Below are 17,320 nucleotides of genomic sequence, written 5' to 3' on the forward strand. Positions count from 1 at the left end.
GATATATAAACTTGATAAAAATAGAAAGTGTTATTGCAGACGTGAACAATTTTTGCACAATGTTATAAACTAGTAAGAAAGTATGGTCGGTCAAGCCCGACTATATAATACCCTACACTGATTAAATGAGCAAAAACATTTTTCTTTAAAATATCAATCATTTATATTCGTGAGTGATTTTCGGGAGCTATGAATAATTATGGACCGATCACCATGAAATTTTTAATTTTTAAGTTTAATTTAGGACCTAATTTTGTAAATCTCGTCACCAAAGTGATATTTATGTGCAAAGCAAAAACAACAATTCACACATTTCAAAAATTTGTTTTTGTTTTATGTACAAATTGTGAACCAAACAAACGCACAAAAATTCAAGCGTTGATTTGCCTTTCATAATTTGAAAATTGTGTACACAAAACAAAAACCAATTTTTAAAATGTGTGAAATGTTGTTTTTGTTTTGCACATAAACATCACTTTGGTGACGTGATTTACAAAATTAGGGCCTTAGTCATAGCTCCCATATAGACCCGTTTCCAAAATTGCGACCTGTACTTTGCGCACAAGGTTTACATGGACAGACAACCAGCCAGTCAGACGGACATCGTTTAATCGACTCAGAAAGTGATTCTAAGTTGATCGGTATACTTTAAGGTGGGTGTTAGACTAATATTTTTGGGCGTTACAAACATCTGCACAAATACATTATTCCTTCCCCACTATGGTGGTGTAGGGTATAAAAATTCGACACAAGCTGTCATATAGCCTTATTATTAAACTGTTAAAGCTTAATGTGATTGTAGTATGTAGAGCGTTTGTGCTTGACATATAAATATCCATACCAAATTCGGTGCAGTAGCACAGAAGGAAAGATTCATCTGATAGCGGAGAGCAGTTGAATTTGACATTTCCGATTTCAATGTTATTATGTATTGGGAGTGTGCAGAATCTTATATACCCTTCACCAACGCACAGTGGTATAGAAAAAAAATAGAGGGAAATAAATATGTAACATCTAAACGGTAAGTCCGATTTGAATTATATTTCACATGCACAAAGAGGAAGTGTTTTTGAGTTTAAGTTTTGAACTTGGCCCACCAGGGGCGCAACCAAGGGTCCTCAAAGTAGGACACCTCGGGTATGTTACATTTTTAAAACGATCTTATTTCTTAGTTTGTGTTCCGATTTCAAAAAAAATACACATATAGAATCTCTTCATCGAGCACTACATATTTAAAATGAGCATATTTTAAATGAAAAAAAAATTGAAAATTGTTGATACTGAAGGGATCAGGTCCATTCAGAAAACGTCTATTGTTTATGTAAAACTAGCTGACCCGACAGACGTTGTCCTGGTCAAATTAGAAAAAGAGTTCGATATGTGAATTTGTGAGAAGCTGTTTAAAATGTGTTAAAATAGTTAAAAAGAAAAACATAATCAAAAGTATTTTTGAATGATAATGTTTGATTTACATTTGATTTTAAAATATGTACATATGTATGTACAACGAATCTTATGGTGTTCTATTTACATTTTGATTGGAAGATCGATGTTCAGATAATCAATTAAAATAAAGAAATATTTTTTTTCGATTGCTTTGCTGTGACATCATAATTTCGTTCATTGCAATGCTCTATGATATACGAAATTTTTTTGTATATCATAGTATATCATACCTTAGTACTTCCTTTAAGTATTGTTGATTCGAGGACGTTATGCATCAGGTTTTTTATCGCAAGTCAGGTGCCATTACAAAGACGTGGTCCGATCAAACTATCAGTTGGAGATTGTGAGGCGGTAATCTTGGTAATTCCAGCGAGTTGGATAGTTGACGACATCATCTTGGGAAGTAACAGAAGCCACCCATTTGTATGTCATCATTCGACACATGCGAGAGCAATATCACTTTAAATCTTAAAATTCAATTCGTCGACATCAATGTTTTTCGGAGCCATCAATCAATCACTAACGACTGCAACCTCTGCTACTATTTATAACACTGCATTACCATCTAGAAAGATGTATTTCTACAATGTTCCTTAACTGAATATTCGAATTCAAACAGCGTTGCCAACTTACGATCAATGGTCAACTGAAAGCCTTCACTTAATAATGCCCACAGATATGTTACAGTTTGCTATTACAGCACTGTTATTTGAAAGCATTATGCTACTTTTAAATCAGCCCTTAAAATCGTTATATTTGAATTCAAGTACAATTTCGTAACAATATTTTTTTATTAATGCTTTAAAAATGAGAATATGAAATTTAATTCAGAATTTTTTGCATTGAAAAGAAAAAAAATTAAAAAAACTACGAATGGGTTGATATTTCAATGGCCAAAACATATGCAACTAATTGCTTCTAAAACATTTATGTCTATAAAACATAATATTTGGTGGCAAATCCTATATTTTCAATGACGCACAGTGATATGAGAAAAAAAGATGGAAATAATAATAATACTTTTGAAATTATATCCCTGGAAAGAAATGACACCTACAGTTCACAAGATATTATGTCATGGAAACATCATCATTCAACATAATATTTTGCCTTTAGGAGAGCTTACAGAAGAACCCCAAGAATCTAGGAATAGAGACTTTAAGCATATTCATCAGTTTAGCTCAAGGAAGTGTTCTATAATGTCTCAAAATGAAGATATTTTTAATAATTTAATTCTATCTTCTGATCCTGTATTATCTACAATAAGGAAACGTTGGATTTGTTACAGAACATTAGCATTTGAAAATATTCATGAATTTAAAGACTTACTTTATATTTAGATATGGACTACTGTGAGTCCGATTATTTTACAAAATTATATTAATTTATTATACATTTTTTAAATAAAGAATATTTTTATATAAAATAATTACTTTTTTTATATATATAGGTATAAAATTTAAGGATTGATCGTAAAAAAGTGGCTGTAGAAATTCATAAAAAAGTATGTTTGCTCCTACCTAACAACTTTTTTATGACTGAAAATAACAGTGTTAGGTAAATTCTCTGCGAGGTGTTAAGTTTTCCCTAATTAATTTGCCACGTGAAAAACATAAGGTAGACATGTTATATATCAATGGTTAGGGAATTTTGTCTATTTTTCAATAATATATATAACTTTTGTCAATTAAAAAAATCATGGAATACTTTTTCGAAAAATATGACAAACATTTTTTTTAATTTAATTTTTGCGACGATACAAATATTTCAAATTGAAATAAAATTTTTATTTATGAATATTTTTTAATGAAATTTTACCTTTATATAGATTTTTTTATTGAAAATGGAAAAAAAAACAAATAAATTAAATTTATAATCAGGAATCCGTCAATTCCCAAAAAAGTATTGAAAAATCCCAAAAATGGGATTTTTTCGTTTTTTGGCTATAATATCCATACCAGGGGCGGGGTTATCGGAACCCTTTACAAAATAATTAAGAACATATTGGGCCGTCTAAAATAGGTTTCTATATTTTGATATCGACTATGCGATTTGAGAATTTTTGCCCTAAATTTGAATTTTACATAAAAATAGGCGTTTTTTGAATGGACCTGGTCCCCACGTTATCAAAAATTATCAATTTTTTTTTTAATTTAAAATATTTGATTAAAGTTAGTTCACTGCCTTGCCGATGTAAGGCCGTCATTGAAAATATAGGATTTGCCACCAAATATTCACCCCTATCGGCAATAACATGTGAAATTTTGTTCCCATGAAATATTCATTTCCCTCGAAGGGAAAATTGCTATCGTGAAATTCCCCATGAACTTTTCATTCACAATAGTTGATTTTGTTCGTAACAGCTGTTTATTGTTTACAAAATTCCATCTAAAAATTTCACAACATGGGGAATTTTTCACGTGAACAAAGTTGATGAACGACAAATGGGAACATATTTCATGTGAAATGTTGATTCGCTATAAGGGTGATTAAGTTTTATAGACACCCAGCAAAAAATAATGGAAGTGCATCTTTACATATGACATTTTAATCACATCTAAAGTTGCAAATGAATCCTTTCTACCTCTGAAGATGTGATTTTAAATATGGGTATTTGACACTGAATTATAAATATTTCGTTGATGTAATTGTTTCCAACATTTTTTGAATTTTATAAAATTTATTAAAACCTGTAAAAATTGGTATACAAAAAATTTTTACATTTTTTAATCATTAAAATTAATCAACCATTGTTTCATAAATTTTATAACTACATTAAAATCAATTCATAAATGCTCAATTACATCACTTTTTTTCTATTATTTATATTTCCATCCAAGATGCCAAAAAATATAGGTATCCACTACCTACATTAAAATAACACCTTAAAATCGAAATTTAATCGCATCGAAAGCATCGAATTTATTAAGTAAAATGTTAAGCATGCTATTTGTTGTGAAAATTCTGCATCTTCTTCCTCACTTTTTTGCTGGGCATAAATGTTTTAGAAGCAATTAGTTGCATATGTTTTGGCAATTGAAATATCAACCCATACTTAGTTTTTTTTAATTTCTTTTCTTTTCAATGCAAAAAATTATGAATTAAATTTCATATTCTCATTTTTAAAGCATTAATAAAGAAATATTATAAGCAAATGAATATTTTTGTTTACCTTTAAAAGTAGTTTAAACAACTTTTGTAAAATTCTGTTGCTAGTTGCATATGTTTTGACCACCACTGCACATACATATGTTCTTGTTAGAGCTGCCCGCCTTGGAGTTATCTTGTTTCGCACCGCAAAACATTTTAAAAATACGTAAGCCTTATTTACTTTTTACTTTTTATTAAATTTATTATTTTTGTTAGTTTTTCTAAATTTGTGATTATTATTTTTCTTTCACAAATTTTTGTATGTTTGACACATTTTGCTTTTGACACATTTGCCCCCCAAGCAACAATAAAACACAATGTTGTTTTTGCAATGTTGTACTTGTTGTAATATCAACGCCACCTGTACAATAAATTCGCCTTGTACTAAATTGAGTTTTTCATTGCTTTTTTAAATGACACTTAAATGGATAACGTTGGTCATTTAAAATCTATTTAAGTTTCATAAACTACCATATGTTTTTGTTGTCTGTTTTTTCACTCTATTGTAGGGCTGTATTTTTTTACAGCATCTAGCCAAAATTTCCGATGCGTGGAAATTGGGGCTTCTTTTGTGCATTTTCTTACCAATAATATTATTGTATAAAAAAAAACGTTATAAATATTACAACACCTAAATGATTAAAATCTGTCCACAACTTTTGATTTCATTCTCAAAAGATAGCACAAATTTCGGTTTTTTAAGTATATAAACCGTTTTTGAGTAACGCGATTGTATGTTGTGCAAGCTCCTCCATTTTCGAAATAACGGTATATCTCGAAAACAATAGCTAACATAAAAAACGGTTACCACCACTAGTTTTTTCAACAACCACAGTGTAATTTAATTCAGGATAAAATTACAGTTATCATTAATATACCGATAAAATACCGTTACCGAAATAATCCAAATTAGCATTACCGTATCATTATAACCATTACGAATCGGTAGTCAACATTCATACATCTAATAGATTCATCAAACATTGAAAAATTAAAAACATTTAAACAATAAGGATCTTATAATAATATTTTATTTATATTGTATTCAGTTACATATGGTTTCTTATGTATCTAACATTATTTATAAATATTTCGTTTATGTTAAACCCATATTGTAGATAAGTCCCAAACTTTAATAACTCGATCTTGTCCGACCGTAAGCAATCTTTTACGTTCTTCCTCTAAATCCATATACACAATTGAGTGCTTAGCATCATGAAAAGAGGCCAATGATGGACGTCTAAAAACAAATATAACATTGAAAACTTATACATATGTATTTATGAAATGAATAACAAGTAGGATAGATATCCAAATTAATTGACTTTTCTTTTGTTCGAATAAAACGTATAATACGCATAAGAAATCTCTTATGCGAATTATTCGATTACATGTTTAAAATTAATGGAATAATTCATTTGTTTTAAATAAAGTAAAGTAAAATATTTCTGCCGAAAAAATTTATAATATCACATTCCCCATAACTTTCATAACATTTTTAGTATATTTATTGAAAAATAATAAAGCCCCAAGTTTAAGAATATGTCCGATTAATTATGTTGTAATTTTAACGAAATGTTTAACTTTATAGATTTAAATTACTTTTAAGAAGACACTGTAACGTTCGACTTGAATTGAATCTTCCTTTTCACTGGAGAATGCTATTGAATTAAAGTTAAAACAAGTAAGAGTACTATATTCGGCCGTGCCGAATCTTATATACCCTCTACCTAAATATGATGGTATAACAGCTGAAATAATATACTTAACAATTGTTAGAAATACTAGTTTTAGCAGAAAATATTTTATTTCAAAAGTACAAAAAATTTTATCTAATTCAGCAATTTATAATTGAAATTCCTATTGGAACGTATGAAATTTAACAATTTATATACTTAATAATTTGTTAATACGTTTGGATCAACATTTTTCCTTTTTAACCTCAAGTGAAGAAATAGAGTATTAGAAAGGGTATACAAATATATTTAGACAAATTTAAAAATATTGGGTTATGGGATTTATATGGGAGCTATGACCTATTATGATTCGATTGTCATAAAATATTTTAACGTGATTTTTATGTATTTATGTGGGAGCTGTTGCCAATTATGGACCGATATTCAAAAAATTCAGTAGTATGATTTGATCTGTGTACTATTTTGGTTCAATATATGGAAGCTATGACCTATTATGGGCCTAAGTATTTGAGGCCTATTTTTGTAGAATTTCATATAAACAACGCTATTAACAAGAGTGGACCTTATATGGGTGCTATGCCGAATTATGGACCAATATTTAAAAAATCTTGTAGTACGATTCTTGGATACAAATTACTGATCGGCGTAAAATTTTGGTTCAGTACAGATTATTTTGGATATTTCTTCAGGTTAATGTGTTTTCCGGAAGTGGTTCTTATATGGAGGCTATTACCAATTATGGACCTATCATCGTAAAATTTGGTACATCGATTTTTGTATATATTGAACAAATTTGTTTCGAATTTCAACCTGATAACTAAATTTGTAAGAAATTTATGAGGATTTTAGTGATTTTCGGGAGTGGAACTTATATGGGAGCTATGGTTAAATATGGACCGATATTCACAAAATCCAGTAGTATGATTTCTGGATAAAAATTACTATGACCAATTATCGGCCAATCTGCGTAAAATTTGGTACAGTGATTTCTATGTATATGAGTATTATTTGTGTCGAATTTTAGCATGATAAAGGTATTTATAAGAGATTTATGAGTAATTAACTGATTTTCGGATGTGGACCTTATATCAAATGGTCAAATATGGACCTATATTCACAAAATCCTGTAGTATGATTTCTAAATATAAATTAGAGATTTGTGTAAAATTTTGTTTTGATATTGATAGTTTTTAGATATTTATGTAGGTTAAATGTGTATTTCGGAAGTGGTCCTTATATGGGAGTTATAACCAATTATTGGCTGATCTTCATTGAATTAGGTATATCGATTTTGGTAAATATTGGGACTATTTATGACGAATTTCAACTTAATAGCAACATTTATAAGACAGGAAGTGAACTTTATATGGGAGGTATGGTCAAATATGGGCCGATCCACAAAAAATTTGGTGTTGTGATTTTTTTAAGCACGAAACTTAGTTTTTCTGAATTTTTTGTGGATACTGCAATTTTGTAGGCATTTACAGACCATAGAACCATATTTCTGGAAGAAATTTGTATGGGGGTTAGGAGAAATCATAGACCGATTCTTATAATTTTTTCCAGAGTTAGTCATTTTAACATAAAAATAACGAGTGTAAAATTTGATGGTATTATCTGCAATATATTTGCACAAATAACAAAAACTATTTTAAAATTATCAAGTTTTTTTTTAGGTTGTCTCACATTTTAGTTCATAACTCTGGTTCCACTGAACCGATTTTGCTGATTTTCAATACCAACTGCTTAGGAGAACAATAAACATTTTTCTTGCAAGTTTACCAATTTTGTTTGTCTATTTTGGACGTGATCGTGTTTTACACAGACAGACAGACAGACGGACATAGCTCAATCGACTTAGAATTTCATAAGGATCAATAATATATATACTTTGTTGGGTCTCAGATGAATATTTCTCAATGTTACACACGGAATGACAAACTTATATATACCCTCATTCACCACTTATGGTGGTGGAGGGTATAACAACTGTATTTCAACCCTTGAAGTTTGAATGTATATCTTGAATTCAACTTGTTTTACACTTGAATTCCAGCTAAATTGCTTATGGGGAATGGACAATTCGGAAAGATATTAAACATTATCGTCTTTGTTACAAATACTAATTTAACATATAACCCTTTATAACCACCATATATGGTTATATAAAAGTCGTTACGAAAAACGATAATCAGACATTAATAAAAAGGTCTTTAACACATAACAAATATATAACTTACTCAACAGTTTGCAATTCATTAAAGCATGGATTACAAACACGGACGTCAAATTCAAAACCCATTATTGGAATATTTATCCGATTGGCAGAACAGTTATCGCAAATAGCTTTACCACAGTGTCTACAATGATGTTGGCGTATACCTGGTGAATATAAAAATAAAATTTGTATTATTTAATTTTCATTGAATGAAAATATGAAAATATAAAGAAATAATAAAAATATATACCTACAATTCAAGTTGAAAAAAAGTGTAAAGCAATTGAATTGTAGTTGTATTACGCTTTATATCAATAGCATTCTACAGTAAAAAGGAAACATAAATTCAAGCCATATGTTTTTTGATTGAAAAATAATTAATGTTTTCAAATATTTTTAAAGTTTAAAACATAATTATATTTGCATTCAAGTCAATTTCCAATAAAATGTTCATGTGCTTGAATTTCACAGCTTAAGAGCTTATCCCAGCAAAAACTTTGCTTACAAATAAGCCGAAAAATAAGGGGAATTTGACGATTAGACTACTTATTTTTCGGCGGAATAAGTACTTATTTTTGTTCGCGATGACCCAAAAGTAAGCTATATTTTTTGGCCGGAAATAAGTTGTTTTGTTAGTAGTTATTTATAGAATTTTGTATTTGCAAACAAAAAATAAAAAAAAAAAATAAGTCGCAGCCAAGAGTCGAACCAAGAACTATCCGTTTGCTAGTCTGCTGTTCTACTCACTACACCACTGCTTAGTTATTTTATTGTGCATCAAATAATGGTTTCACACAGTAGTACAAAATTATTTTGTATGTTTCTAAAAATAAACATGCAATAAAAAATGGGCAAATTGAAAAAAAGTAACTGATTATTTGTTTTGTTTTTTAGACTTTACTACTTAAAATGCAAGTTATTAAAAAACACATTATTTGTAGCTTTGTAAGCGAAGTTTTTGCTGGGATTGAGTAATTATTTAAAAAAAAATAAAATAAATATTAAAATATGTATGTTGCGCATATTACAATGTTACCCCCGCCCCCCTATAGGTTAGGTTACGTTAAGAAATGTTGTGTGCACATGAGCACGCATCCATTCGGAGACCTTTAGGGTCCTCCCTTCAGTAGTTGTAAGAGAATTATATGAGGATAGTATGAAAATGAAAAAAAGATAGATGCAGTGTAAAATATATACATATATGGGGGATTTTCCAATTTTCCCAATTTTATGTCTTGAGTTACAAAACATTTATTTTGATAGATATCACACTCGCATCCCACTAAGCGACCAAAAAGCTCTTAAATAGAACATTGAAAATATATGAAAATAAATCTGTAATTTCTAAACGGTTAGTCCGATTTGAATTAAATTTGACATGCAAAAAGAGAAAGTGTTGTCGAGTTTAGTTTATGAATTTGGACCTCATGGTCCACCAGGAGTCACGAAAGTAGGACAACTCGGGTATGTTAAATTATTAAAATGATCCTATTTCTTAGTTTGTGTTCCGATTTCAAAAATATAACACATGGGCAATTCCATATCATCGTACGTGACATTTTTACGCCTATAGAATGGAATAGATTTTGCAAAAATAAGTGTATCTGAAAAATAATTTGGTCTTTATGTACCATTCAGAGGGTACTATATTTTAAAATAATAAAAAGTTCTTACGAAAAATTGTTGTCCAAAATATCGAGCGAAATAAGGGTATATCGTACGTGACATAAAACGGAACTCATTTTGAGGTACATGTAGAAATATGCGAAAATATTCGAATCGTGAGAGGCGTTATGTTTTCTTTTAATTTCTTACACTAAACGAAATATGTTTCCTTTACAATACGTCACATTTTAATAAAAACAATCTTTGGATGATTTTATAATAAATAAAATTTAATATCGTATGTGACAGATTTTTCTCTTATAATAAAACAATATATATTTTCTAAATATATGTATACAAAAACTAAAAAAATTAATAGAAAATAAACAGTTTTATAATGGCAAAAAAAAACATCAGAGTCAAATTCATTTCATAGTATTTGCTAATTCGGAACTTAGTTTTAACCGCAATTTTAGCCTAAAATATGTCAATTAAATTAAAAAATTAAATATAGTCAGTTTAAACTATTATTTTTGCCAATAAAATGTTGTAATAATAATGTTGTAAAAAAGTTTCAAGGGTTTTTCGGTTTTCAGTCGTGGTAGTCATTCTCGTGAAATTGCCCATATGTACATAGAATCTCCTAGCCATTTTTAATAATTACGAGATATACCGATTTGAAGTTAGTAAGTATCGTATAGAGAAAATTTTAATTTTTTGCCTTTTTCATAATTTTGATCATCTAGTCTTTTTTTATTTATTTATTTATTTATTTATTTATTTATTTAAGTCAATGAATTAAATCCTTACAGACTTTTATGAAAGTATATATAAATAATTACAAAACATTTACAAATAATACAGTGCAACAGTGAAAAAACACACTGAATGAAAATAGTTTGGGAAAAAAAAAGTCATGTTCGATTAATAATATTTATTACAAAATTCATTCCAATTATGAATTTCTTTTTTCTGTGATGGCATTTGTTAATAGTTTGTATCGTAGAATAAACGCATAGAACGGAAGGAGAGAGTAAAAAAATACTATCTTTTCACACATACGGGTGATACAAAAACAGAAAAAAATACATTCTCATGAATTAGGTTTTTGACAACAGACTTAGGTTTTTGGCTCTCAGTTACCTATCTAGTTGTTGTCTATGGTTTGTATATTTTCAGTATTTCTGTACATCAATATGAAAACGATTCATTTTTATTGCGTAGTCGGTAGTCAATTGTAAAAACAGTTTAACAAAATTTTAAAGCATTTGTAGTGTCCATTTTAATCCTTGTCTAGGTCTACATAAAATGTTATCCCAATTGGACAAGCCGTTTTAAAATTATTCCGACCCACTGTGTAATGCATGTCAAACCGCTCTTCTGTTTTTGGTAACTTCACGCAATCGCATATTTTTGCACAATTGTTGCAATAATTTGTCGGAATAAAGTGGTACATACTCAATTACATCGCAAATATAAAAAACTTTTTATGACGCAATTTTGAAGATATTTCGATAAAAATAAAATTTGTTATATACAATTATTCGGCCCAACGACGAAGCCTATTGAAACTGGCTGAAATCGGTCCATTATATCACCTAGTCCCCATACGAAAGTCCTTTTACATGTACTTTTTTTCCGTACACGAACTTAAAGTATAGCTACACTCGAACATGTGTGGTTAAAGAGTGTTCCGATCGAACAGTATGTGTACTGCTCATGTTCGTGTACGCAACCAAATATTAAAACAAAGCACATTCATGATTGTGTTCGGTACCGTACAAAATTTAGAGACACACATAAATGATATGAAAATAAAAAGATGTATTGGTTGCTTTGAGCTGTGTTTGTTTACATTTATGTACGAGATTTTTATTCAGTGTGTGTACTTTTCTGAACTCAGTTTTATATCACTAAAAATTTTTAAATATATAAAATAGATGAAATTAATTTGTTAAGATAAATTAATAATTTTTAGCTTTGGAAAATAGTAATAATTTTATAATGGATTAGTATTATTTGTTTTTTCGAAACTTACCAATTTGTTTTTGATCCATCATAGAGCGAAAATTCCAAAAAAATGGACGTGAACATATTTGGCAATTATTATTCTCCACCCATGCAGGGACTTCTTTGCGCATAGCGTTCATTTCCCAAAATACGACAACATTGTCTTCACCACAACTAATCAATTGCTGTGTGTGGTTTGCATAAGCTAATGATGACACTTTATTCCTAGGAACATACTATTTACTATTTTTCTTTTCATTTTAAATAATTATACAAACTTGTGTCCTTGCAATTCATATATTGTACCCCTTTTGCCACCAACATCCCATACGATAACGGAATGATCACTAGCACCACTAAAAAGTAATTGAGGTCCTTCAACCCATTTAAGACAACGAATACTTGCTAAAATTATATTAAAATAAAGATTTGTTAATATAATTATATCTCTAAACAAAAAATCAAAACATAAATATTTGTAATATGTTTTTATCAGTATGACCGCTTATTTATTTGTTTATCTGTATGTAGGTTTTAGAGAATTCTAAAATTCGGATTTCATATTCGTGTTCACTGACAATCATATACACATAAACATTAGACTCATGATATCCCATGTTTGATAAAAACATTTGAGAGGTTAAAAAAATGCAATTTTTAGAACTACTTAAAAAAGCATTTCCTTATCAGGCTATGGTCATACGAATATGAGACTTAAGGTATTCACAGACGACAATACAGTGTATTAATACTTTTCAAATTTAATGCTGGGTATATACGATACTAATTTTCGTACTAATTGTAACTGTCGGGGATGTCGAGACAAATGGAATTCCACTTGAACTTACACAATACTTGAATCGGCCAGTTTGCTTGAATGAACCGCATTGAAGAATTTGAAAATTCAAAAAAAAAAATATCTAAACCTGTACGTTAATGCGCAGAAATTCCTGTACGTTATTGAGCTGAAATGCTGTTTTCAAAGGCTGGGTTAATTATAACTAACCAAAGAAATAGATCGAGTTAAGAGCATTTGAATCAACAATTATTTTTAAAAAAATTGTCCGAAGAATTAATAATACTTTAAGGTTTAATAATTCTTAAAAAGTATAAAAAATATACAGATCAGTTGGTTTCAATAGAAAAATAACAAAAGAAAATGTCAAAATGGTTGTAATTTGAAAAAAAGGACAAATATATTTCACACTAGTTTCCTATTGAAAATTGTATCTTTTCTCTCGCTCTGCAAATCACAACCATTGCACTGCTCATTCATAAAAAAATATATTTTCAGAAATTCATAACCATAACAAAAAAAAATAAAATCTATTTATTGAATAATGAAATAAAGATCGAAAATTATTATAATTTTTAATCAAATATCACAAGTCTGAAAACATGCTTTATTTGTTAAATATAGGAAAAAACAAAATTCTTTAAATATAATCGTAATCGACCAAAAATGTTTGACAAATTTTAAATGATGACAAATTTTTTTTTGCTATCCGATTTGAAAGATTTTTATATATATGGAATCTACAAAAAACATTGCTATATCCATATATTATCTCTTATAGTTTACGAGTTATTCGCATTTGAAAAGTAAAATTTTATAACGGATCCCATTCTTTCCCGATTTTCTTGAAATATATATTTTTTTAATTAATAACAAATTCATTAATAGTCGTAAGAAAGAATTGTTTAAAAACCTCTACTGAGTCAAATGGTGAACATTAGGGTATTAAATTAATCGGGTTCCTGGTTAATCGAACAAATAATTAATCGGGGTTTAGATTTAATCGGTTAATAATCGGTTAATTTTAAATTATTCGATTAACCGAATAATTTGTATTTTAATTTTATATTGGAAGGAGAAACACGAATTTTGTGTACTCTTATAAGCATTTCGTTAATAAAAAAACAAAAACATAAAATCCAAACTGTTTAGGTTGCATCCTTTTGGTAATAACTACATTAAACGTATTATACTTGTCGCCGAATGGCTCATAAGCGAGCTGAAATTTTATTATTTGTTTTTATTATTTGTCTTTATTATTTGTCTTTATTATTTTATTATTTGTCATTGTATAATTTTGTATTTCATTTAAAATATTTATTTGAATTTATATGGCGTCCTGTGAGCCGCCTTAATGTTTTGTTTATTTGTCTTATTTACCTATTTGTTAGTGAAGATTATGTATTAGTTGTTGTTCTTTTTTACATTGATCTCACTGCAGTGCTTTTGTTTCGTTAAGTTGGTACCGTTATTTTTAATGTGTTAAGGCCCAACTATAATATGCATAAGCTAGCTTAAGGTAATGTCAAAACCGAACGAAAAGTCTGTCAAATGCTTAAGGAAATTCAAAGAAACTTTTAGGTGGCTATAATGTACTTACGTGCATTCAAAACTATTTAGCCCCATTTGAACATTTATGTGCAACTTGCAATTAAAAAAATACGCATTTCTTATTATTTTATCAAAATATATAAATTTTCTTCATCCTTTTCATTTATTTTCTTTGTATAAAATAAATAAACAGCTGATTCCGTACGGAATGTGCGACCAGCTTCGCACTTTGCTTAAGCAAATAAAATTCGACGAAACTTGACGAAACTCTCTTAAGTACATTATAGTTTGTCACATACGTTTTATATGTATTCGCACATTTGCTTAAGCTGACTTAAGCTAGTGTATGCATATTATAGTTGGGCCTTTATACACATAATAACTAGTGGTCCAAATAAAATAATAATTTAAAGTAAAGTCAGTTCATAAGGGAAAAGCACTGCAGTAAGTAGTTGAACACTATTTGTATTTCTTTTATTTAATTTTAATAATTTTTTTAATAGAAATAAACGCACGCACACAGTGTTGCACGCATCGTGTCGCACATTACTGCAAATAATTTAAAACTGTTTGTGTCTTATTGGTGTAGTTAAATTCGCCCCTTATGGACAACCATCGCAGCCAGCGATAACAAATTTTATTTCGCACTTTTGAGCTGATATTTGCTAAATTTTTGTGGTTCCTTGTCTGCCGGAACAAATACAATTTAATTTGGAAATAAATAAAGTGGTTCCTTGCCTACCGGAACATAAAATAATTGTTTGAAGAATTCCAAAAGTGGTTCCTTGCCTGCCGGAACATAAAATACATTTTTTAAAAATATTTAAAGTGGTTCCTTGTCTGCCGGAACAAATAAAATTAAATCTGAAATATTTTAAAGTGGTTCCCTTTCTGCCGGAACAAATAAAAATATATTTAAAACATTTTGGTGCTTATTTGCTGTGATTTTTGTGAGATTTTGTGTGCTCTTTGAGAAACGCTTGTGATTATTTGTGGTTCATAATGCATCGCTCCCCAGCAAGAAAAAGCCAGCGATTACAGTCAACAATGAGCCAGCCTAGTAGTGGTTCCTCGCCTGCCGGAACAAAAATTGTTTCTCAACAAGTGGCTCCATCGGTCGCCGGAGTTTCTTCTTTGCCTGCCAGTTCCCATGTCGCCGGAACATCTTCGACTCCCTCCGCCACTGGAGTGCCTCCACAAAACGTAAGTACCATTGACGTCACAACAAATCAACCAATTGTAATTGCTCCTTCTGTCGCCGGAGTGCCTACAAGTTCCACCGCCGCCGGAACAACTTATGCCATAGCTACCACAGTTGCCAATGTTCAACATAACCAACAAAATTTTGCTGAAAATAATTTAAGCTCTTCTGCACAGCTTAATTTGGAAGGCCTTCAAAGTCAGATCAACATTTTTCAGGCCCAGTTGTTAAATGCCCAGCGAGCGTTGTCGATTGCCACAAACGCTAATTCGACGCCGGGTTCTTCAGCCGCCATGCCACAGCCATCCAATATGGCGCCGCCAGTAACGGGTACCAGCGAAGTCAACGTTGACAATTCTGCCTCAGCCAACGTTGACTGCGCTGAACGACGCGTCGTACGCCATTTTCTTCGGTAAGCTGCAATGAAAATAATTTTTCGAATTTGTGTGGAAGTCAACCGTTGCCGCCAAATTTCCGATTGTCTCAAAATGGGCGTTATTGATGCATCGAAAAATTTATGATTTACCGGATTTTAGTGGCTCGCCTGAAGATTGGCCCATGTTCTCAACGGCTTTTAATCAATCGACTGCTGTTTATAATTATAATAATTTTGAAAATTGTTTAAGGCTCCAAAAAGCTTTGAAGGGTGATGCCCGTGAATGTGTGAAGTCGTTGCTGATCCATGCAGATAACGTGAGTATGGTTATGGAACAATTGTGTTTTCAATATGGTCGCCCAGAGATGCTTATTCGTTGCCAGCTACAACAAGTGAAAGAAATTTCGCCCATTAGTGAAAGTGCTGTGGATAAACTTGTGCCCTTTGCTTTTAAAGTGCGGAATCTTGCCGCCTTTTTGGAAACTGCTAATGGACAACAGCATTTAGCTAATCCAACATTAATGGAAGAATTGGTCGGAAAGCTTCCAATGAGTAAACGAATGGAGTGGGCCCGCTGTGCCTCAACAATAAAACCATACCCAACTATTTTGGATTTTAGCAAATGGCTCAAAGATGTTGCTGATTTGGTAAGAATGGTGCAAACTACAAGTGGAAATCGTCAAAATAATGAACCAAAAAGAAAAGTTGTCCTTCATGCTGCTGATGGTCAACGTAAACAACAAGAATGCCCTATGTGCCAGGCAAATCATAAAATATTTGATTGTAGAAAATTTGGTTCGTTAAGTGTGCCTAATCGTTGGAGTGAAGTGAAAAAAATGAGGTTATGTTTTTCGTGTCAGGGTAGTGGACATTCGAGTAGATTTTGCCGTTATCGAAAGACCTATGCGTTGTTGGATGAAGGTTCGTCGGTTACTATGGTGGACAGCTCCTTGGTGAAGAAACTTGGTCTTCAGGGGCATCAAAGTCAATTGAATTTAAATTGGTATGCTGGTAAGGCATCGCAAGAAACGGCAACAGTGGTTGATATGCACGTAAGTGGAATTGGTAAGCAGAGAAAATATGCCTTGCGAAACGTTTATGGAGTTTCAAATTTAAAATTGCCGGCCCAAAGCTTCAATATGGATTTAAGTCGCCATCCTGGTTTGCCCATTAAATTATATCATGATGTTGTTCCCAAAGTTCTGATTGGATTAGATCATTGTCATCTGGGACTTCCGGATGAAATTGTGTCTCTGGATGAAAATGGTCC

The 17,320-nt window shown here is 30.5% G+C and overlaps 1 protein-coding gene across 1 annotated transcript in view; it reads right to left on the reverse strand.

Annotated features, from left to right (window-relative positions):
* Positions 1-5,605: 5,605 nt before the first annotated feature.
* Wdfy2 (WD repeat and FYVE domain containing 2) overlaps positions 5,606-17,320 on the reverse strand; it is a 33,035-nt gene continuing 21,320 nt past the window's right edge. The window contains exons 4-7 of the mRNA XM_065501362.1: positions 12,405-12,531; positions 12,155-12,351; positions 8,534-8,675; positions 5,606-5,836 (exon numbers count right to left, since the gene is read on the reverse strand). Of these exons, the coding sequence (XP_065357434.1) occupies positions 5,698-5,836; positions 8,534-8,675; positions 12,155-12,351; positions 12,405-12,531 (605 nt within the window). The 3' untranslated portion in view covers positions 5,606-5,697. The remainder of the gene's footprint in view (positions 5,837-8,533; positions 8,676-12,154; positions 12,352-12,404; positions 12,532-17,320) is intronic.

Source organism: Calliphora vicina, chromosome 2, assembly GCF_958450345.1.
Source record: "Calliphora vicina chromosome 2, idCalVici1.1, whole genome shotgun sequence".
In the NCBI taxonomy this organism is placed as follows: Eukaryota; Metazoa; Arthropoda; class Insecta; order Diptera; family Calliphoridae; genus Calliphora; species Calliphora vicina.